Source organism: Trachypithecus francoisi, unplaced genomic scaffold, assembly GCF_009764315.1.
Source record: "Trachypithecus francoisi isolate TF-2019V2 unplaced genomic scaffold, Tfra_2.0 Lachesis_group12, whole genome shotgun sequence".
NCBI classification, from domain to species: domain Eukaryota; kingdom Metazoa; phylum Chordata; class Mammalia; order Primates; family Cercopithecidae; genus Trachypithecus; species Trachypithecus francoisi.
The window spans coordinates 7,614,772-7,636,785 of record NW_022681457.1 but is presented as its reverse complement, the minus strand read 5'-3'; the positions used below and the strand labels follow the sequence as shown (position 1 = coordinate 7,636,785).

Sequence of the window (22,014 nt, the reverse complement as noted above, 5' to 3'; positions counted from 1 at the left end):
GGGGGGCTATGTAGGCCAGATGCGGTGGGTCATCTCTGTAATCCCACCTGTAATCCCAGTAATTTGAGAGGCCAAGGCAGGAGGATACTTTGAGCCCAGGATTTTGAGACCAGCCTGGGAAACATAGTGAAATCCCGTTTCCAAAACAAAACAAAACAAAAACTAGCCGAGCTTGGTGGCTCATGCCTCTGGTCCCAGTTACTCAGAAGGCTGAGGTAGGAGGATCGCTTGAGCCCAAAAGGTCGAGGCTGCAGTTAAAGGAGATCACGACAGTGCACTCTAGTCTGGGTGATAGAGCCAGACCCTGTCTCAAGATATTATTTAATTAATTAAATTAAAAGTATTATGTAATAACAGACAGTGACTTTTTTCCCACTTCACTACCCACATCCTACCCCATCCTAGGAAAAGGGAAGGCAGTAATTCACAACTGAATAGTCACTTCCCTCTGGCTGAATAGGGATTCCAAGTGGAAGATACCCCTGATGCCAAGATTTATAGAATGTACATGTCTTATAGATACAAATTTTGAAATTTTCAATCTCATCTGTATAATTTAAACAAGTTTTTGTTAGATTATATACACGGAAGTCAACATGTCACAACTAATCATATCCAATGAACTCACGCACTCATCTAAACCCAAAGTCTCTTGCCCCTTGTTTTCTTTTGAGACAATGTCTCTCTCTGTTGTCCAGGCTGCAGTGTAGTGACATGATATCAGCTCACTGCAGCCTGGACCTCCTGGGCTCAAGTCATCCTCTCAGCTCGGCCTCCAGAGCAGCTGGACTGAGTACAGGTGTACCATTAGGCCCAGTTATTTACTGTTTTTTTTTTTTTTTTTTTTTTTTTGGCAGAGATAGGGGTCTCACTATGTTGCCCAGGCTTGTCTCGAACTCCTGGACTCAAGCAATCCCCTTGCCTCAGTCTCCTGAAGTGTGAAGATTACAGGCGTGAGCCACTGTGCCCAGCCCCTCTGTCTTCATTACGGTGCTTCCTTCCCTAATTCTGTACATATCTCTCATTCTCCCCTTCTCTCTCTAGCTGTTTTCTTTCTCCCTGGGATTCTGTTTTTCATTCGTACCCTTCTCCTCTTCTGCTGTTTATCTCCTTCTTCCCTCTATTCCTTCTCTTCCACCTCTTCTGCTCCATCCTCGCAACTTATTAACCTCTTATTGCTCCTCCCCAGTCTTTCAGTTGTCCTCAATCTCCATCTATTTCTGCCTCTTCTTCCATCTCTGAGCCTCCTCTGCTCTCCCTGTTAAATTCTCTCTTCCCTGACACACTCCCCTATCCCCACTCTGTGGCACCCCAGATGCCCAGTTGTCCTCCCTGCTGTGCTTCTCCCTCTGTTCTCCTTGACACAAGCACCACTCTGCTGTCTGTCCTGGCTCCAAATCCCTCCCTCTCTCCCTCACTCTGATGAGCCTCCCTCTTTGCTGCCACTCCCCCTACCTTGCCGTCCTTCATCTCTGTACATCTAGCTTTTCTCTACGTTTCTCCAGTTGCTTTTCTTCTCCTGCTTTCCTAGGTTTTCTTGTTTCTTTTTTTCCCCACTTTTGCCATCTCACCAATCCTCTATTTTTCCATCTGTTATGGGCCTTTCTTATTCTTCTTTTCTCTGTCTCAGGTTTTCTACTGCTGTCTGCCTCCTAATCCCTTCGGCCCACACAATCGCAGGAGGGTTTGGAGTAAGATGCCTGTATCCGGTAGGAGCGCATTTTCCAGGGGCTGGAGCTCGGCAGGCAAGACCCCGTGTCACAGGACAGGCCCCTGGGACCTCCCCAATGCGGGTTCAGTGGAAGCGGTGACTGCGGAGGGGAGACCTCGGGAGCAGCAGGCCGTGGCAAGAGGAGGGAGGTGGGTTGCGGGGCGACGGCGCCTTAGGACAAGGATGTGGTCTGCAGGATCCCAGGACCCAACAGAGGACTCGACCTCCCCGGGACGGAGGCTGCGGCGCGGCGCTGCAGGGCCCAACGAGGGGGAGGCTGCAAGGCGCGCCCCAGGCAAGAATCCACCTCACGGGTGAGGACTTTAAATAGCGCGGGGCGGGAGGAGTCAGAACAAGGTTCTGAGCAGAAAAACTACACAATAGAAAGTGTATACATTGACCTATAGCAGAAAGACTGGGGACGGGAACAGCCTCAGGGCGACTTTAAACCCAAAAGGAAGCAACCCCCGGCCTCTCACGGGGATGTCTCAATTTGCTCTGGGCGAAGGAAGACGGGCGAGAATTTCCAGGTCTGTGGGGACCCCACGTCCCAGGGACAGAAATGCCGGGGACCTGGGAAGCGGAGACTTAATGCAACACAGAGCAAAACTCACCACGGCGATGTGACCTTCATTCCACCCGATCCGCTTCCGGGTTTGCGTTAATCTGCGCGCGCAGGACAGAAGCCAGGCCTGGACGGGAAGCGGGAGGAGGTCGGCGGGGCCTGGGCGAGGCAGCGGCGCGGCACCAGGCGGACAGACCCTGCTCTTTAGAACCGGCAGAGGGCGGGGCTGGGGCGGGGCCGGGGCGGGGCAGGGGCGGGGACAGGGCGGTACCTGCGCGTCTCTCAGCGGCTCTCCCAGCATCTGTTTTCAGGTTTTGGAGGCAAGAGCTCCAGAAAGTCTGAGGAATGATTCCAAAGCCCTGGACTTGTCTGGAACCGGGATGCAAACTAGAATGTGAAATGCAAAGCCCTGCCTGGGCGGCACGTAGGATATCACGCTGACGGCCCACAGAGCAGAATAGAAATCCTCTCCCTTTCTATTGTCCATTCACTTGGGAGGAGGAGTCCGCCTTGTGCTCAGCTTCAGAGACTTCCTTAAAACCACAGGCTGGGGTGCGGGACGGAGTGCTCAAGCCAGGGAGGAGTGAGGTCACCACCTGCTGCTTAAAGACAGCAGAGGCGCGAGGGTGGGAGCCTGAGGTCCCAGGGACTCAGGAAACAAAGGAGAGAATGGCTGAGCCTGGGGTTCAAGCCAGCCTGGGCGACAAAGTAACACCCACTGCCACAGGTCTCCCTTCCTAATCTCTCTCTCTTTCCCTTAAAAAAAAAAAAAAAACTTTTTAAATAAAATTTTTGATGGTGTGACATAGGGATCTAACATTATTCTTCTCCATGTGGATATGCAGTTAGTTGTCCCAGTACATTTATGGAAGAGATCTATTACTTCATTTTTTAAATGATTATTTACTTTTTTCTTTCTCTCTCTTTTTTTTTTTTTTTTTTTTTTGGAGACAGAGAATTTCTTTGTCTCCCAGGCTGGGGTGCAGTGGCGAGATCTCGACTCAATGCAGCCTCTGCCTCCTGGGTTCAAGCGATTCTCCAGCCTCAGCCTCAGGAGCAACTGGCATTACAGTCGCGTGCCACCATGCCCGGCTAATTTTTGTATTTTTCATACAGACGGGGTTTGACCATGTTGACCAAGCCGGTATCGAACTCCTCACTTCAAGTTATTTGCCTGCCTCGGCCTCCCAAAGTGCTGGGATTATAGGCATGAGCCAACATGCCTGGCCCAAGAAATATTCTTTACTGTGCTTTTTTTTTTTTTTTTTTTTTTTTTTTTGAGACAGAGTTTCGCTCTGTCGCCCAGGCTGGAGTGCAGATCTCGGCTCACTGCAAGCTCCGCCTCCCGGGTTCACGCCATTCTCTTGCCTCAGCCTCCCGAGTAGCTGGGACTACAGGCGCCCGCCACCACGCCCGGCTAGATTTTTTTATTTTTAGTAGAGACAGGGTTTCACCGTGTTAGCCAGGATGGTCTGGATCTCCTGACCTCGTGATCCGCCCATCTCCGCCTCCCAAAGTGCTGGGATTACAGGCTTCAGCCACCGCGCCCGGCCCTACTGTGCTTTTTAAATGTCGACAAAATATAATTGAAAACTAAAAAATCTTCTCCCAAAGGAGAAATCACCTCCACGAAGATAACAGAGAAATAAATAAAAACCATTTTATTAATAAATAAGCCGTGGACCAGAATGTGATGGGAAATAGAGGTAAACAGCTAAGAGGTTGAAAAGAGAGAAAGCAACTTCACTGTTCTATGCAACCCATTAACTACGTGTTTTCAAGATATAAACACTCATCAGTCCTCAGGGAAGAGGGCTTGACAACACCCTTGGTCACACATAGTTCCTCCTGGCTCTACTTGGTAATGGAGGTGACCATCTGTGTCAGCTAATGAGCTTCATCCTGAGGGAGGGGGAGAAACCCTAACCCATGTCTTTTTGACAAGTGTGAATTTTACAACATGGCGACAGGTGCCCTCTCTGGTGAGGTTCCTACAATACCACAGAAGCTGATGTCAGCAGTAAATAATAAAATTTAAACTATATGATTAAGTATAGAGTTAATGTGAACACAACGCTTGAAGAAAGTCAGTTGGAAACACCAACTCCAAATAAATGGGATCAGCGTTCCCAAGTAGATGTTATGGTTTCACACACAGGGAAAGACAAGCTTTAGTAGAATCACCACATTTTCCATTCAAGACCAGAGCATAGGCTGCAGCAACTTGATTGGTGACGGATTGATACACTTCAAGGAAGGTTACATTATCACTCACATTATCATTATCAACACAGGGTTGGGGCTAAAGTTACAGATTAACAGCATCTCAAAGCAGAACAATTTTTCTTAGTACAGATCAAAATGGAGTTACTTATGTCTTCCTTTTCTTTTTTTTTTGAGACGGAGTCTCGCTCTGTCACCCGGGCTGGAGTGCAGTGGCCGGATCTCAGCTCACTGCAAGCTCTGCCTCCCGGGTTTACGCCATTCTCCTGCCTCAGCCTCCGCAGTAGCTGGGACTACAGGCGCCCGCCACCTCGCCCGGCTAGATTTTTGTATTTTTTTTAGTAGAGACGGGGTTTCACTGTTAGCCAGGATGGTCTCGATCTCCTGACCTCGTGATCCACCCGTCTCGGCCTCCCAAAGTGCTGGGATTACAGGCTTGAGCCACCGCGCCCGGCTTATGTCTTCCTTTTCTACAAAGACACAGTAACAATCTGATCTCTCTTTCTTTTCCCCACAAAAAAAAAAAAAAGAAAAGAAAAATGAGACTTCATGTTAGAACTGACTCACTCCCTTCCTGGGGCAAAAAAAAACACAGACAGGGAAGAGCTCACCCTGTAGAAAGATGGTCCTCTGCTGCCCACTGCACCAGAGATCATGCAGAGATAAGAAAGTCCCACAGGAAGGCCTACAAGTGTATATTTGACCCTGGTCTTCAGATCTCACTCCCCTCCTAGAAAAGCCCCCACACACGAGGCAGCAGGGGTGAGCTGGGCTGCACTGATCTCCCCTTCAGGGTACAGACTCATCCCTGACCAAACCCCATCCAGAGGACAGCCCCTCACGTCTCTGTGGATCACAGGCTGAGCTCAGCCCTCAGAAATGGAGGACACAGAGCTTCAATGCTCAATGCTGCACACAGATGACAAGCACCTGGGCCACTGCAGCTATTACTGAGGGTGGGCTCCATCCCTTCAGAATAAGAATCCCTGCTGAAGCAGCACAAAAGGTCTATTTGTAAAATGCCTCTGGACTCTAATGTGAAGCCAGGGTTGAGCTCCAATCAGAGGGGGTGAGCCCAGCACAGCTCCAAGTTTTGACTCTGTCCTCCCCTTGGGGCCTTGTTCTCACCAGGATCCAGACAGTGGAGGAGAAAGGCACAAAAGTAATCACACAGAACAGGCAAGACCGACCAGACGTGATGTGAGGGTTGGACTGTGTGAAAGGAAAATAAATTTGGGGTCCCAAAATCACTAAGCAAAAGGGAAAAGTCAAGCTAGGGACTGCTTAGGAAACCAGACTCACCTTCTATTCAAAGTCACTGCTCTGCTCCCTGATATAGATGCATATCTGAGTGCCTCCTTTGGCAACACTAATCAGAAACTCAAAAGAAGGGCCTGGCACAGTGGCTCAAGACTGTAATCCCAGCACTTTGGGAAGCCAAGACAGGCAGATCACTTGAGGTCAAGGAATCCAGACCAGTCTGGCCAACATGGTGAAACCCCATCTCTACTAAAAATACAAAAATTATCTGAGCGTGGTAGTGTGCACCTGTAGTCCCAGCTACTTGGGAAGCTGAGGCAGGGGAATCACTTGAACACAGGAGGCAGAGATTGGAGTGAGCTGAGATCTTTCCACTGCACTCCAGCCTGGGTCACAGAGTGAGACTTCATCTCAAAGAAAAAAAAAGAAAAGAAAAAAGAACCTCATAGATTGCAACCATTTGTGCCTCACTTCTCTGTGACCTGGAAGATCCCTCCCTGCTTCAAGTCTCCCTGGCTTTGTTTAAAGTTGTCCCAACTTGGCTGGGCGCAGTGGCTCAAGCCTGTAATCCCAGCACTTTGGGAGGCCGACACGGGCGGATCACGAGGTCAGGAGATCGAGACTCATCCTGGCTAACATGGTGAAACCCCATCTCTACTAAAAAATACAAAAACTAGCCGGGCGAGGTGGCGGGCGCCTGTAGTCCCAGCTACTCGGGAGGCTGAGGCAGGAGAATGGCATAAACCCGGGAGGCGGAGCTTGCAGTGAGCTGAGATCTGGCCACTGCACTCCAGCCTGGGCGTCAGAGCAAGACTCCGTCTCAAAAAAAAAAAAAAAAAAAGTTGTCCCAACTTCCCAGACCAAACCAATGTACTTCTTATATATATTGATTGATATCTCCCTAAAATGTACAAAATTCAGCTATGCCCTGACCACCTTGGGCACATGTCGTCAGGAATTCCTGAAGCTGTGCCATGGGTGTGTCCTCAGCCTTGGCAAAATAAACTTTCTAAATTAACTGAGATGTGTCTGAGAAGTCCTGGGTTCACAGCTGCAATGACAAATGGCGGACAGCTCAAGCAAAGGCCCTGAGACAGGAGCAATCTTAGCCCCACAAAGAGGAAAGCAGCTCGTGTAGGTGGAGCAGTGGAAAAAAGGAGGACACAGGTAGGTGATGAGGTCAGAGAGGTCCTGGGGGAACAGATCCATAGGGACAAGGTCTTCAAACATTTTTCTCCCACAACCACATAATATACTATATTAATAAATAATCCACAACAAGCTCATGGAAAGGTAACCAAAATCAACGGAAATTCTGTATTGTCAAATAATCATAGCACAGGGAAGATAAGAAAAGATTGCAAAAATTAGCCAGGTGTGGTGACCTGCACCTGTAGTCCCAGCTACTCAGGAGACTGAGGCACAAAATCACTTTAAGCCAAGAGGCAAAGATTGCAGTGAGCCACCGTCGCACCAGTGCACTCCAGCCTCGGTGACAAAGTGTGACTTTGCCTCAAAAAACAAAACAAAAAAATAGGCTGGGCATGTTGGCTCACACCTGCAATCCCAGTACTTTCGGATGCTGAGACAGGCGGATCACCTGAGGTCAGGAGTTCAAGACCAGCATGGCCAACATTGCAAAACCTGTCTCTACTAAAAATACAAAAACCAGTCAGGTGTGGTGGCAGGTACATGTAATTCCAGCTACTTGAGAGGCTGAGGCAAAAAGAATTGCTTGAACCTGGGAGATGGAGGTTGTGGTGAGCTGAGATCACACCACTTCACTCCAGCCTGGGTAACACAGTGAAACTCAATCTCAAAAAAAAGAAAAAAAAAAAAGAAAAGAAAACTTCAATATAATAATCTTCTGAATAACTCTAATAAAATTATCTACACCCATGTGGAACAGGCACTTTGTGACTTTTTTAATTTTTTGTATTTTTATTTTTTGAGACAGAGTCTCACTCTGTCACCCAGGCTGGAGTGCAATTGTACGATCTCGGCTCACTGCAACCTCCGCCTCTTGGGCCCAAGCGATTCTCTTTCCTCAGCCTCTTGAGTACCTGGGATTACAGGCATGTGCTACCATGTCTAACGAATTTCTGTATTTTTAGTAGAGATGCAGTTTCACCACGTTGGCCAGGCTGGTTTGAAACTCCTGACCTAAAGAGATCCACAAGTCTTGGCCTCCCAAAGTCCTGGGATTACAGGCATGAGCTACTGCACCTGGTGGCACTTTGTAACATTAACAAGTGGAGTGTGTCAGTTATATTGCATGCCACATACTGAAAAGCCATATGTAAAGTCATAAAAATCAATTAAGAAAACATTGTAACCCATGGTAAAAGAAGCAGGCAAATAATAAGTACATTTACACAGCCTAAAGAATTCAAAACAATTTCCTCTTCAGAAAAAAGCCACAACTTGTTCTTACCACCAACACACAATATACGAACTGAAACACATGATAAGTTTACTACCTTCTGGCCGGGCGCGGTGGCTCAAGCCTGTAATCCCAGCACTTTGGGAGGCCCAGACGGGCGGATCACGAGGTCAGATCGAGACCATCCTGGCTAACACGGTGAAACCCCATCTCTACTAAAAATACAAAAAAAATTAGCCGGGCGAGGTGGCGGGCGCCTGTGGTCCCAGCTACTCGGGAGGCTGAGGCAGGAGAATGGCGTGAACCCAGGAGGCGGAGGTTGCAGTGAGCTGAGATCCAGCCACTGCACTCCAGCCTGGGCGACAGAGCAAGACTCCGTCTCAAAAAAAAAAAAAAAAAAGTTTACCACCTTCTGATATACAAGCTCAAGAAAATACACAGCATTATAAGGAATAAACATTGACTAATGTCCACATGTGGTGCACATGCCTGTAATCCCAGCACTTTGGGAGGCTGAGTCAGGCAGATCATGAAGTCAGGAGTTTGAGAGCACCCTGACCAACATGGTGAAACCCCATCTCTACTAAAAATACAAAAAAAATTAGCTGGGCATGGTGTAATCCCAGCTACTTGGGGAGTGTGAGGCAGGAATTGTTTGAACCCAGGAGGTGGAGGTTGCAGTGAGCCGAGATCGCGCCATTGCACTCCATCCTGGGCAACAGGGCGAGACTCTGTATCAAAAAAAGAAAATAAAATAAAACAAATAACTACTTCTCAAATAAGCTTTGGTATTCTCTAATAGGATGTTCCCGTAGATGGGGCCTTTGAGAGAATTTAGTCATGGGTGTTGACTACTCATGAATAGGACTAGTGCATTTATTAAAAGACACAGTAAAGAACTCATTGCCTGTTCCTCTTTCCACCATGTCAGGACACAGCAGGAAGATGGCTGGGCTAAACCATGAAGAAGGCTCTCAACAGGAACCAACTTGGCTGTCACCTCGCTCTTGGATTTCCCACTTTCCAAATTCATGAGAAATAATTTTCTGTGTCTTAAGCCTCCCAGTTTAATCACTGCAACCTCCAACTCCTGGGTTCAAGTGATTCTCCTCCCTCAGTCTCCCAAGTAGCTGAGATTAGAGGTGCGAGCCACCATGCTCAGTTAATCTTTGTATTTTTAGTAGAGACAAGGTTTCACCATGTTAGCCAGGCTGGTCTTGAACTCTTGAGCTCGAGTGATCTGCCTGTCTTGGCCTCCCAAAGTGGCAGGATTGCAGGTGAGAGCTACTGCACCAGGCTTATTTTTAGCGTTTAGTAGATTCAGTGTTTCACCATGTTGGCCAGACTGGTCTCAAACTACTAACCTAAAGTGATCTACCCACCTCGGCCCCCAAAGTGCGGGATGAGAGGTGTGAGCCACCGCAGCTGGCCAGTCTAAGCTATTTCTGACAGGACAATGAAATGACAGAGACAGGAAAAAAAGTATCTCATCATCAACATCATCGAAGGCTGACAAATCTTATTAAACAAAGGAAATTTAGAGTCTGTACTGTAAAATTTGCAATATTTGAAGCCACCAAATAGTATTAACATGTTTTTAAAATCTTGAGACAGGCAAGGAGCGTGGCTCGTGCCTGTAATCCCAGCACTTTGGAAGGCTAAGGCGGGGGGATCACAAGGTCAGGAGATCGAGACCATCTTGAATAACAAGGTGAAACCCCAGCTCTACAAAAATAAATACATAAATAATATAAGAAACTAGACCATCCTGTTGGCACAAACCTGTAGTACCAGCTACTTGGGAGGCTGAGGCAGGAGGATCACTTTAACCCAGGAGGTGGAGGTTGCAGTGGGCCGAGATCGCATGACTGCACTTCAGCCAGGGTGACAAGAGGAAAACTCCATCTCATAAATACATAAATTAATTAATAAAAGGACAGATGCAAAAACTGGCATACGTGTACCTTTTCTTCATAACTAAACTTTTTCCATATTATTTAGAATAATAATGTTTGAAAAATACTGTACATATATGTTAACAGAAATACAACATACACAGAAATAATTCTGACATAAATAACAAAAAGTTCTACTGGAGAAGGAGTAGTTTTACAGGTTATAATTTTTTTCTTTTTTTAACCATGCCCAGCCTGCTGTAAGCTTTTATGCCTACTTTACTTCTGGAACCCCCACTGAGCTATCATGAAGAACACAGAACATCTAAACAAAGGGGACAGTGAAAGTCCAGATGCTACATCACGAAGCTTTTCATTCCAAAATCAATATGGCTTCTATTTTAGTCAAGGAACAATGGGAATCCCAAGAGACAACAAGAGAAAATGCAAAGATACACAAGGGCACATCCCCAGGAGGGAAGTTATCCTCACCCAGGGAGACCAGGTTCCTACAATTCTCCAGCATCACGTCTCTGTATAGAGTCCTCTGAGCAGGGTCCAGGCATTTCCACTCCTCCTGAGAAAATTCTATGGCCACATCCCTGAATGTCAATAGACCCTGAAATGAAAACACATTTTGACCAAATGGTTGGAGAAGTTCTTATCTTTACAGAAAATGAGAAGAGGAGAGAGGGGAAAGCAGGGATTTAATTGTAGGAATGTTCTGACAAATCCGTGTAAGGGATTTCTCACCACATGATGTCTTCCCAGTTGTGTTTTATTACACTTTTTGAAGAGGTCATGACACCCTCTCAGTATGAACTTCTTATGTTTGTGAAAAAAATACAAGCAATACATCAATAAAAAATCAATGCAGGGTTCCCGTTATAGAAATGTTAGGAACTTTTATTGATACACCAAGTGACATTCACTATCTAGATCAGCCAGAGCATGAGTGAGGTCTTCAAAGATGACAACGTCCACAGTGAAAGATCGGCCAGACATGGTGGCACATGGCTGCAATCCCAGCTATGTGGGAGGCTGAGGCAGGAGAATCACTTGATCACTGGAGGCAGAGGTTGCAGTGATCCGAGATCGCGCCTCTGCACTTCAACCTGGAAAACGGAAATTCCATCTCAAAAAAAAAAAAAAAGCCAGTTGGGGTGCCAGGCACCTGTGGTCCCAGCTATTTGGCAGGTTAAGGTGGGAGGATGGCTTGATCCTGAGGGTTGAGGTTGCAGTGAGCTACGATCACGCCACTGCACACCAGCCTGGGCAACAAAGCAAGACTCCATCTTAAAATACAATAAAATACATGAAAACATAAAAATTAGCCGGGCATGGTGGCGGGCGCCTGTAGACCCAGCTACTTGGGAGGCGAGGCAGGAGAATGGCATGAACCCGGGAAGCTGAGCTTGCAGTGAGCCGAGATCATGCCACTGCACTCCAGACTGGGTGACAGAGCGAGACTCCATCTCGGAAAAAAAAAAAAAAAGTAACCATTTTTACCGAAAACATGTTTCACAAGCCTCTCCACAGTAACACCACATTCTCCATGAGCTTAATGTGCTAATAATGGTTTAATGAATCTCCTGCTATTATTTAGGTAGATTTCCTATTCTTAATGATGGAGAAAAACACCTTGTATCATTCATGTCTGTGTATGAACTTTCCATTATAATTAGTAAGATTTTTGGAGTCAGAAACACAGTAACTCACTCAATTACCTAAAAATGTAGTACAAAATAAGGAAGAAAAGATTTTCCCTTTTTGGTTTCCTTTTCTAGAATTTACACGTACTTAGTGCACATTGATACGTGACTTCCATTGTCAGTTGCTCTAATCCTGGTTCACAGAGAGCTGACAGTGCATCCAGATGTGGCCCCTGAACAATCCCTGCTGCCCAACAGCACCTACACCACGGGACCCTCACCCCGTCTCCATCCATGTCTGGTGTGAGCCCTTCCCAGGCCCATGCCCTGTGCCACCTCTTCCCAAGTTCATGTCACTCGATCAAAAGAGATGGAATCTAAGCAAAATGAGAGGGACTGAGGGAAGGCACGGGTGAGTGTGAGCAAACCTGTCAGGCAGGACACTTGAGACTCAGAGAAGATTCCCAACACCAAGGCCCAGCGTTGCTGAGAAGAAAGAGACAGAACAATCCACCCAGAATATCATCTCACTTGAGGAAGAGCCATTTCTGTCTCCTTTGCTTTCCTCTTCCTCTTCCGGATTTCTTCCTCACATACCAAGAGCCTTTGGAAATCAATCCTGAATGTTAAAAATGTGTTGTTTATTGCTCGTAATCAACACATCCACTCCCTGTAACACAACCACACATACAAAGTGACATGCACGTCCCTGTGAAAAGACCACCAAACAGGCTTTGTGTGAGCAACGAGTCTGTTTATTTCACCTGGGTGCAGGCAGGTAAGTCCGAAAAGAGAGTCAGCAAAGGGTGGTGGGATTATCATTAATTCTTACAGGCTTTGCAATAGGTGGTAGAGTTAGGAGCAATGTTTCAAGGGCAGGGGGTGGATCTCACAAAGTACATTCTCAATGGTGGGGAGAATTACAAAGAACCTTCTTAAGGGTAGGGGAGATTACAAAGCACATTGATCAGTGACAGTGGGGTAGAAACAAATCACAACAGTGAAATGTCATCAGTTAAGGCTATTTTCACTTCTTTTGTGGATCTTCAGTTGCTTCAGGCCATCTGGATGTATATGTGCAGGTCACAGGGAATATGATGGCTTAGCTTGGGCTCAGAGGCCTAACACAAAGGAGACCTCACCCTGAGGAAATACAGTCCCTTCTGCTGCCCTCCAAACCAAGGATGATAAACTCCTACAGGAAAACTCTGGCTCCCCTCCTGGAGAAGCCTCCACACACGCTGCAGCAATGGGGAGCTGGGCTGGAATGAGCTCCCCTTCAAGGCACAGACCCATCCCTGACCAAATCCCATGCAGATGCTGGGTGCGGTGGCTCATGCCTGTCATCCCGGCACTCTAGGAGGGCAAGGTGGGTAGATCACTTGAGTTCAGGAGTTTGAGACCAGCCCAGGCAACATGGTGAAACCCCATCTCTACCAAAAATACAAAAATTTAGTCAGGTATTGTGGTGCACATCTGCACATCTGTGGTCTCAGCTACTTAGCAGGCTGAAGTGGGAGGATCACTTGAGCTCAGGAGTTTGAGACCAGCCTGGCCAACATGGTGAAACCCTGTCTCTACTAAAAATAGAAAAAATGGGCCAGGTGTGGTGGGTCATGCCTGTAATACTAGCACTCTGGAAGGCCGAGGTGTGCTGATTACTTGTGGTAAGCAGATCAAGACCAGTCTGGCCAACATGGTGAAACCCTGTCTCTACTAAATACACAAAAAGTAGCCGGAGGTGGTAATGGTCTGTAATCCCTGCTACTCGGGAGACTGAGGTAGGAGAATCACTTGAACCTGGGAGGTGAAAGTTGGAGTGAGCCGAGATCACATCACTATACTCCAGTCTTGGCGACAGACTAAGACTCAAAAATACAATACAATAAAATAAAATAAAAGTAAAAATACAAAAATTAGCCTGGTGTGGTGGCACACACCTGTAATCTCAGCTACTTGGGAGGCGGAGGCACAAGAATTGCTTGAACCCAGGAGACAGAGGTGGCAGTGAGCCAAGATCACAAGATCAGATTGCAATCACAGCCTAGACAATAGAATGACTCTGTCTCAAAAAAAAAAAAAAAAAGGCGCATTTCTGATGTGATTGATGCAGAGATAATAAAACCTAAGTAATATGATACAGACTGATGGGCAGAGGGAACTTCACATGGGGGTGGGAGGGCATGGGAGTCATCTGAGTGGAGGGAAAGGGACAGGTTACATAGGGTAAGAGCAGGGAAAATGACCTGAGACAGGAAGGGTTTTGATGTTTGGGAAAAGAGAAAAGCAAATGTGACCAGGGCAGAGGGAGTCAGGAGATGCGGGCAAGCTCCCAGGAGGAGGCTGGACACTGGCAGGGGCCCTGGACACAGGGCTGTGGAGCCACAGTGAGGAGTTGGGCTTTTGTCCTGGAGAACTCGGGAAGCCGGTGGAGGGTTCCCTGCCAGGGACTGACATGATCTGCCTTAGATTTTGCTGTGATATCCTCATACAGAGAAAGGCCCCGAGGATAGTCTCTGTGTCTGAGTCTACACCTCTGTTTCTTCCATTCTTCTGCTTTTCTTATTTTTAGGGTACTGCAACCCATTGAAAATTCTAATTACAACTGGGTACTCCTCTCCTCAAAAAAGAAAAAAGAAGAAAAGAAAAGAAAAGCCATATCCAGACACGCAATCCATTTTGCCAATCATTTCAGGGGCCAGGGTCACTCAGGTTGAGCTTTTCCGGTCAAGGCCCTCATCGCCAAGTTGCAGGGAGGCTCACTGGGGCTCAGATTGGAAGACATTTTCAGCAAGTTACCCTGAGAAGGTCTGAGATGAGTGAGAAGTTGTGCCTGAATTCTTACATTGGGGGGCTGGAAAGGGTAACGGGAAAGGTTGGTCTTACCACCCCCATCCTTGAAAATTAGAGCAGCATCTTACACGTGCCTGGGCTAAAGAAACTTCTTTTGGAAGGTTCTGATGACATTGATTCCTGACAGTTGGTTCTTCCTTACAAGAAAATCACAGTAACATTTATAAAATGCAGAAGTGTGAACACACAGTTATTTACCTTGAAAACAGTGAAAGAAGGTCAGCGGTAGAACTAAGACATAAGCAGATTATTTCAATCAAGAATACATGAGTGGTCACGCACGGTGACTCACGCCTGTAATCCCAGCACTTTGGGAGGTCAAGGTGGGCAGATCACCTGAAGTCAAGAGTTAGAGATCAACCTGGCCAACATGGTGGAGGAATTGGAGAACAGCTTGACAAACATGGTGAAACCCCATCTCTACTAAAAATACAAAAATTAGCCAGGCATGCTACTGGGTGCCTGTAATTCCAGCTACTCAGGAGACTGAGTGAAGAGAATGTCTTGATCCAAAGAGGCAGAGGCTGCAGTGAGCTGAGATCGCACCACTGCACTTCATCCAAGGTGACAGAGTGAGACTCCATTTCAAAAAAAAATAAAAGAATTGAATACATGGATGCTTGTGGAGCAGTGTTCTATGCCACTCCAGCCCATATTTCAACAGTTTTCCACAATGGCCCACAGGGCCTTGAGCGAAACATGCAATAAATAGCTCCCAGCTCAAGATTTTAACAAATGACCGAAAGAAAGAAAACTGAAAAACAGACTAACTGGTTAAACTACATTTTGATGTTAATTAAAAGGTCACTGATATCTGGCCGGGCGCAGTGGCTCATGCCTTTAATCCCAGCACTTTGGGAGGCTGAGGCGGGTGGATCACGGGGTCAGGAGATTGAGACCATCCTGGACAACATGGTGAAACCCCATCTTTACTAAAATACAAAATATTAGCTGGGCGTGGTGGTGCATGCCTATAGTCCCAGCTAGTCAGGAAGCTGAGGCAGTGGAATCGCTTGAACCCAGGAGGCAAAGGTTGCAGTGAGCTGAAATCACGCCACTGCACCCCAGTCTGCGAACAGAGCACGATTCTGTCTAAATAAATAAATAAAGTCCCTGACATCTTTACCAAGTACACACTGAAACAATCAAACTTAAGTATTAGGTACCAAAGGCTTCCAATAAATAACAAAGACTAGAAAGCATGCAGACCTCGATCTGAACTGGATGCTAATTTCAAACAGCAACTATTTTGAAACTGTTGTAAAAAAAAAAAAAAAAAAAACTAACGAATTCTGGGGTCAACCAGAAAATAACTGGAAAATAGACAAGTACAGAAATGAATGATATGAGCTGATTACAGGATGCTGCAAAGGCATCTTTCAGAAGTCATTATGGATTAAGAAATAAAATTTTGAAAACTAAGATTTATCTCAAACTGCAAAAAAACAAAAAATCAAGAAATAGAGAAATGAAGAGAACCCAGAAGGAAAAAAAGGAAGTCTTTTATACAACGAGAACGAAAACATTTTTTATGTCTCTTTTTTTTTCATTTTTTTGTTTGTCTTTTTGAGATGAAGATTCACTCTGCCACTCTGGCTGTACTATCGTGGAATGATTTTGTCTCATGGCAACCTCTGCCTCCCAGATTTAAGCGACTGTCATGTCTCAGCCTCCCCAATAGCTGGAACTAAAGGTACATACCACCACCTCTAACTTTTGTATTTTTACTATAGACGGGGTTTCACCATGTTAGCCAGGGTGCTCTTGAATTTCTGACTTTAGGTGATTCACTCACTTCAGTCTACCAAAGTGCTGTGATTGCAGAGATAAGACACCACGTCCGGCTATGATATCCTTTTCTTTTTTTTCTTCTTTTTTTATTCAGACTCTCGCTCTGTCACCCAGGCTGGAGTGCAGTGGCGCGATCTCAGCTCACTGTAGGCTCCGCCTCCCAGGTTCACACCATTCTCCTGCCTCAGTCTCCTGAGTAGCTGGGACTACAGGTGCCCACCACCATGCCTGGCTAATTTTTTGTATTTTTAGTAGAGACTGGGTTTCACTGTTTTAGCCAGGACGGTCTCAATATCCTGACCTCGTTATCTGCCCACCTCGACCTCCCAAAGTGCTGGGATTATAGGCGTGAGCTTCTGCAGCCAGCCTGATATCCCTTTTAAAAAGTAGTCTCAAAAAAGTACTACCTTTTTAAAAAACTACTATCTCAAAAAGAAGAAGAAGAAGAAGAAGAAGAGAAGAAGAAGAAGAAGAAGAAGAGGAAGAGGAGGAGGAGGAGGAGGAAGAAGAAGGAGAAGAAGAAGAGGAGGAGGAAGAAGAAGAAAGAAAATAAGAAAGAAGGCAGGGCGCAATGGCTCATGCCTGTAATCTCATCACTTTGGGAGGCCAAGGTGGGTGGATCACCTGAGGTCGGGAGTTCGAGACCAGCCTGACCAATATGGAGAAACCCTGTCTCTACTAAAAATATAAAAGATTAGCCGAGTGTGGTGGCACATGCCTGTAATCTCAGCAACTAGGGAGGCTTAGGCAGGAGAATGGCTTGAACCCGGGAGGTGGAGGTTGCAGTGAGCCAAGATCGCACCATTGCACTCCAGCCTGGGCAACAAGAGCGACACTCCATCTCAAAAAAAAAAAGAAGAAAGAAAGAAAGAAAGAAAAAAAGAAAGAAAGAAAGAAAGAAAAAGAAAACAAGAAACGGCCGGGCGCGGTGGCTCAAGCCTGTAATCCCAGCACTTTGGGAGGCCGAGACGGGTGGATCACGAGGTCAGGAGATCGAGACCATCCTGGCTAACATGGTGAAACCCCGTCTCTACTAAAAATACAAAAAACTAGCCGGGCGAGGTGGCGGGCGCCTGTAGTCCCAGCTACTCGGGAGGCTGAGGCAGGAGAATGGCGTGAACCCGGGAGGCGGAGCTTGCAGTGAGCCGAGATTGCGCCACTGCACTCCAGTCTGGGTGACAGAGCGAGACTCTGCCTCAAAAAAAAAAAAAAAAGAAACAAAAAAGCAGGCTGGGAAAAGTGGCTCACATCTGTTGGCCATGCTGGTTTCAAACTCCTGACCTCAAGTAATCTACATGCTTTGGCCTCCCAACGTGCTGGGATTACAGGCCTGAGCCACCACACCTGGCCCAATCCTCTTAACATAAACACTTTAATGTCAATTAAGGCTTGAACTCAATGTTAAGTCAACACAAACTCAAGTCAATGCTGAATTGACTCTAATGTCAATTAATGCTTGATGGTTTGCTACAGTCATTGCATTGGGAACAGTTATCTCAAAAATGAATTTTCTGATGTTCTGCAAAGAGTGACCTCGGACTAAAGACCTTGCCACACTTATGACGTTTGTAAGATTTCTGTCCAGTATGGATTCTCTGATGTCTAATGAATGTGAAGTAAAGGCTTTGCCACAATCATCACACTAGTGAGCTTTCTCTCCTGTATGAATTCTCCTATGTTTTGCATAAGATGAAACTTGACTGAAGACCTTGCCACAGTCATGACATTTGTAATGTTTCTCTGCAGTATGAGTTTGGCAATGAACTGCAATGTACAAACGATGTCTGAAAACTTTGCCACATTTATTACAGTTGCAAGATCTCTCTTCGTTATGTATTCTCCAGTGATTTCCAATCATTGTAGAGTTCCTGAAGACTTTGTGACAATCGTCACATTAGTCAAGTTTCCCTACACCATGAATTGCCTGATGGTGAATAAGTGTTGACCTATCACTAAAGGCTTTGCCACACTCATAACACTTGTAAGGTTTCTCTCCAGTGTGAATTCTCCTATGTCTTTTAAGGTGTGATTTGTGACTGAAAACTTTGTCACGTGCTTCACATTTGTGAGGTTTCTCTCCAGTATGAATTCTATGATGACATGAAAGGTGTGATTGTTCATTAAAAGTCTTCCCACATTCATTACACTTGTAAGGTTTCTCTGCAGTGTGAATTCTAGTATGTCTTGTCAGGTATGGATTACACACAGAAGCCTTGTCACAAACCTACATTTGTAAGATCTCTCTCCAGTATGAAGTCTACGATGGCATACAAGGGATGTCCAGTGACGGAAGATATTGCCGCACTCATTACACTTGTAAGGTTTCTCACCACTCTGAACTCTACGATGGCGTACAAGGTTTGACCTCAGACTGAAGGTCTTGCTGCACTCATTACACTTGTAAGGTTTCCTTCCACTATGAATTCTAGTATGTTTTGCTGCATAGGAACGACATATGAAAGCCTTGTCACAAACCTTACATTTGTAAGGCTTCTCTCCAGTATGAAGTCTGTGATGACAGGAAAGGTGGGCTTGTCGATTAAAACCCTTCCCACATTCATTACACTTGTAAGGTTTCTCTGCACTGTGAATTCTAGTATGTCCTGTAAGGTCTGAATTATGCACGAACACCTTGTCACAAACCATACATTTGTAAGATTTCTCTCCAGTATGAAGTGTAAGATGGTATACAAGGTATGACTTGCAACTGAAGGTCTTGCTGCACTCATTACACTTGTAAGGTTTCTCACCACTATGAAGTTTATGATGGCGTAGAAGGGATGACCTGCGACTGAAGGTCTTGCCGCACTCATTACACTTGTAAGTTTTCTCTGTAGTGTGAATTCTTCTATGCCGAGTCAGCTGTGAATTACACGTGAAAGCTGTGTCACAAACCTTACATTTGTATGGTTTCTCTCCAGTATGAATTCTCTTATGTGTCTCAAGGGTTGATTTCTGGCTGAAAACGTTCTCACATTCTTCCCATTTGCAAGGTTTCTCTCCAGTATGAAGTCTATGATGATGTGAAAGGTGTGATTGTTGATTAAAAGCCTTCCCACATACATTACACTTGTAAAGTTTCTCTCCACTATGAATTGCCTTATGAATTACAAGGGCTGAATTTTGACCAAAGATCTTGCCACACTCATTACACTTGTAAGTTTTCACTCCAGTATGAAGTCTACGACGGCATGTAAGGCATGACACCTGACTGAAGGGCTTGCCACACTCATTACACTTGTAAGGTTTCTCACCCGTGTGGCATCTCTGATGGCCTGCGAGGTACTGCTTGTGATGAAAGAGCTTGCCACATACATCACATTTATATGGTTTGTCTCCTAAATGGATTATCTCGTGTTTCCTTAAGAGTGAGCTATAAGTAAAGGCTTTGTCACTCTCATTACATTGGAAAGATGTTTCTCTCATGTGTACTTCCTGTTCTTCTGTGAGTAATGAAGAAGTTAGGGAATTATTCCCATGGTTATTAGAAATATGGATTTGAGGCCTACAAGAAATTCTTTGGGATGCTGAATCCAAGGGAGCATCATTAGTAGATTTCTCAAGTTGATTAGCAATTATACCTTTGATCTGAAATAAGTGGAGTTCAGGCAGATACGAATAAAAGCTTGATCCAAGCTGGTCATTAACAGGCTTGTTTCCAGCATGCCTTTGATCATAACTGTCTGTACTACCAGTCAAGATTTTAATTTTTGTCATGGGTGCTTCATGGCCATTTCTTTCATCTTCTTGACAAAGAAAACCAATGTCATGAATTTCTTTCTCAATATCCTGGAAGCAAAAATCTCCAATGTGATGACTTTCATGTCTTTGCAATGTCCCTGTGTAGAACACTTCCGTATTGCCCTGCCCTGTTGACAAGACATCCTTTATCATGCATTTGGAAGTGATATCTACGAAATATAAACACCAATAGGTTTCCAATTAAGTACAGATGGTAAATCATACTGAAGTGTGTAAATATGACACACAAAAACAATACTTATTTTGAAGTTCCCAAAAATGATCTTCAAAGTTTAAGAACACAAAAGGAGTAGATTCTTTAATAAATAAAGGGCAATTACATGTCCTTCAAATCAATTCTATGAAAGTCTATTTTCTGACCAGGCACGGTGGCTCACGCCTGTAATCCCAGCACTTTGGGAGGCCAGGGCAGGCGGATCATGAGGTCAGGAGATCAAGACCATCCTGGCTAACACGGTGAAACCCCATCTCTACTAAAAATACAAAAAATTAGCCAGGCACGGTGGCAGGCACCTGTAGTCCCAGCTACTCGGGAGGCTGAGGCAGGAGAATGGCGTGAACCTGGGAGGCGGAGCTTGCAGTAAGCCGAGATCGTGCCACTGCACTCCAGCCTGGGTGATAGAGCAAGATTCTGTCTCAAAAAAAAGAAAGTCTATTTTCTATAACATGACAAAACACTGACAGGGCACAAGCATGTGTAAGCCTAAAGTAAGGAGTATATTTCCACCATGACCCTAAAGTGTATGACAATTTGCAAAGAACATATCAGTGTCACGTCAATGAAGAGAAAAATATATATTCTTCATATTTAAACCATATTTACTGTATACAAATAAATGCTAAAAAATGCACACAATATACTATATTGGTAAATAATACACAGCAAGCTCATGTAAGGATAACCAAAAGCACTGGAAATTCTGTATTGTCAAACAATTACAGCACTGAGAAGATAATAAAAGATTACAAAAATTAGACAGGTGTGGTGGCCTGTGCCTGTAGTCCCAGCTACTTGGGAGGCTGAGGCACAAGAATCACTTGAACCTGGGAGGCAGAGGTTGCAGTAGGCTGAGATTGCACCACTGCATCCAGCCTGGGTGACAAAGTGAGACTCTGTCTCAAAAAAAAAAAAAAAAGAATGTTAATACAATATTTTTCTGAATAAATGTCATAAAATTACCTATGTCCACACAGAACAGGCACTTAGTGATGTTTTAAAACTTCTCATATTTTTATTTTTTTGAGATGGAGTCTTGCACTCCAGCTTGGAGTGCCATGGCGGAATCTCAGTTCACTGCAACCTCTGCCTTCTGGGTTGAAGTGATTCTCCTGCCTCACACTCCTGAATACCTGGGATTACAGGCACGCACCACTATGCCTGGCTAGTTTTTGTGTTTTTAGTAAAGATGGGGCTTCACCATGTTGGTCCGGCTGGTCCTGACCTCAAGTAATCCACCCACCTCAGCTTCCCAAAGTTCTGGGATTACAGGTGTGGGTCACTGCACCTGGTGGCACTTGTGACATTAACGAATGGAGTGTGTCAGTTATATTGCATACCATGTACCAAAAAGCCATATATAAAATTATAAAAATTAATTAATAAAATGTTGTAACCCATGATAAAACCAGCAAGCAAATGAGTACATTTATACAGCCTACAGAATTCTGAACAATTCCCTCTGAAGAACAAAGCCACAACTTCTACTTAACCACCAGCACACAATATCAGAACTGAAATACATGTTAAGATCACTACCTTCTGATGTATGAGGTAAATGAAATATACAGCATTTGGCCGGGCGTGGTGGCTCATGACCACGCCCAGATAATTTTTACAGTTTTACTAGAGACGGAGCTTCACCACATTGGCCCGAATGGTCTCGATCTTTTGACCTCATGATCCGCCCTCCTCGGCCTCC

At 45.4% G+C, this 22,014-nt stretch overlaps 2 protein-coding genes across 7 annotated transcripts in view; both read right to left on the bottom strand.

The window, feature by feature from the left end:
• The window catches only part of LOC117093599 (zinc finger protein 610), a 183,231-nt gene that overhangs the window by 24,354 nt on the left and 136,863 nt on the right, over positions 1 to 22,014 (bottom strand). For 3 of the 6 annotated variants that reach the window (XM_033228910.1, XM_033228911.1, XM_033228912.1), the window contains one exon: positions 10,530 to 10,656. In XM_033228910.1, the coding sequence (XP_033084801.1) occupies positions 10,530 to 10,656 (127 nt within the window). Of the gene's footprint in view, positions 1 to 2,325; positions 2,770 to 10,529; positions 10,657 to 22,014 lie in introns of those variants that run through there. The other 3 variants (XM_033228905.1, XM_033228908.1, XR_004441176.1) reach the window with 2 other exon arrangements.
• Positions 17,540 to 20,242, bottom strand: LOC117093634 (zinc finger protein 600-like). The gene is given in 3 exon segments (XM_033229066.1): positions 17,540 to 18,041; positions 18,294 to 18,493; positions 18,562 to 20,242. Coding segments are annotated over 3 exon segments (1,932 nt in total). The 5' UTR covers positions 20,228 to 20,242; the 3' UTR covers positions 17,540 to 17,975.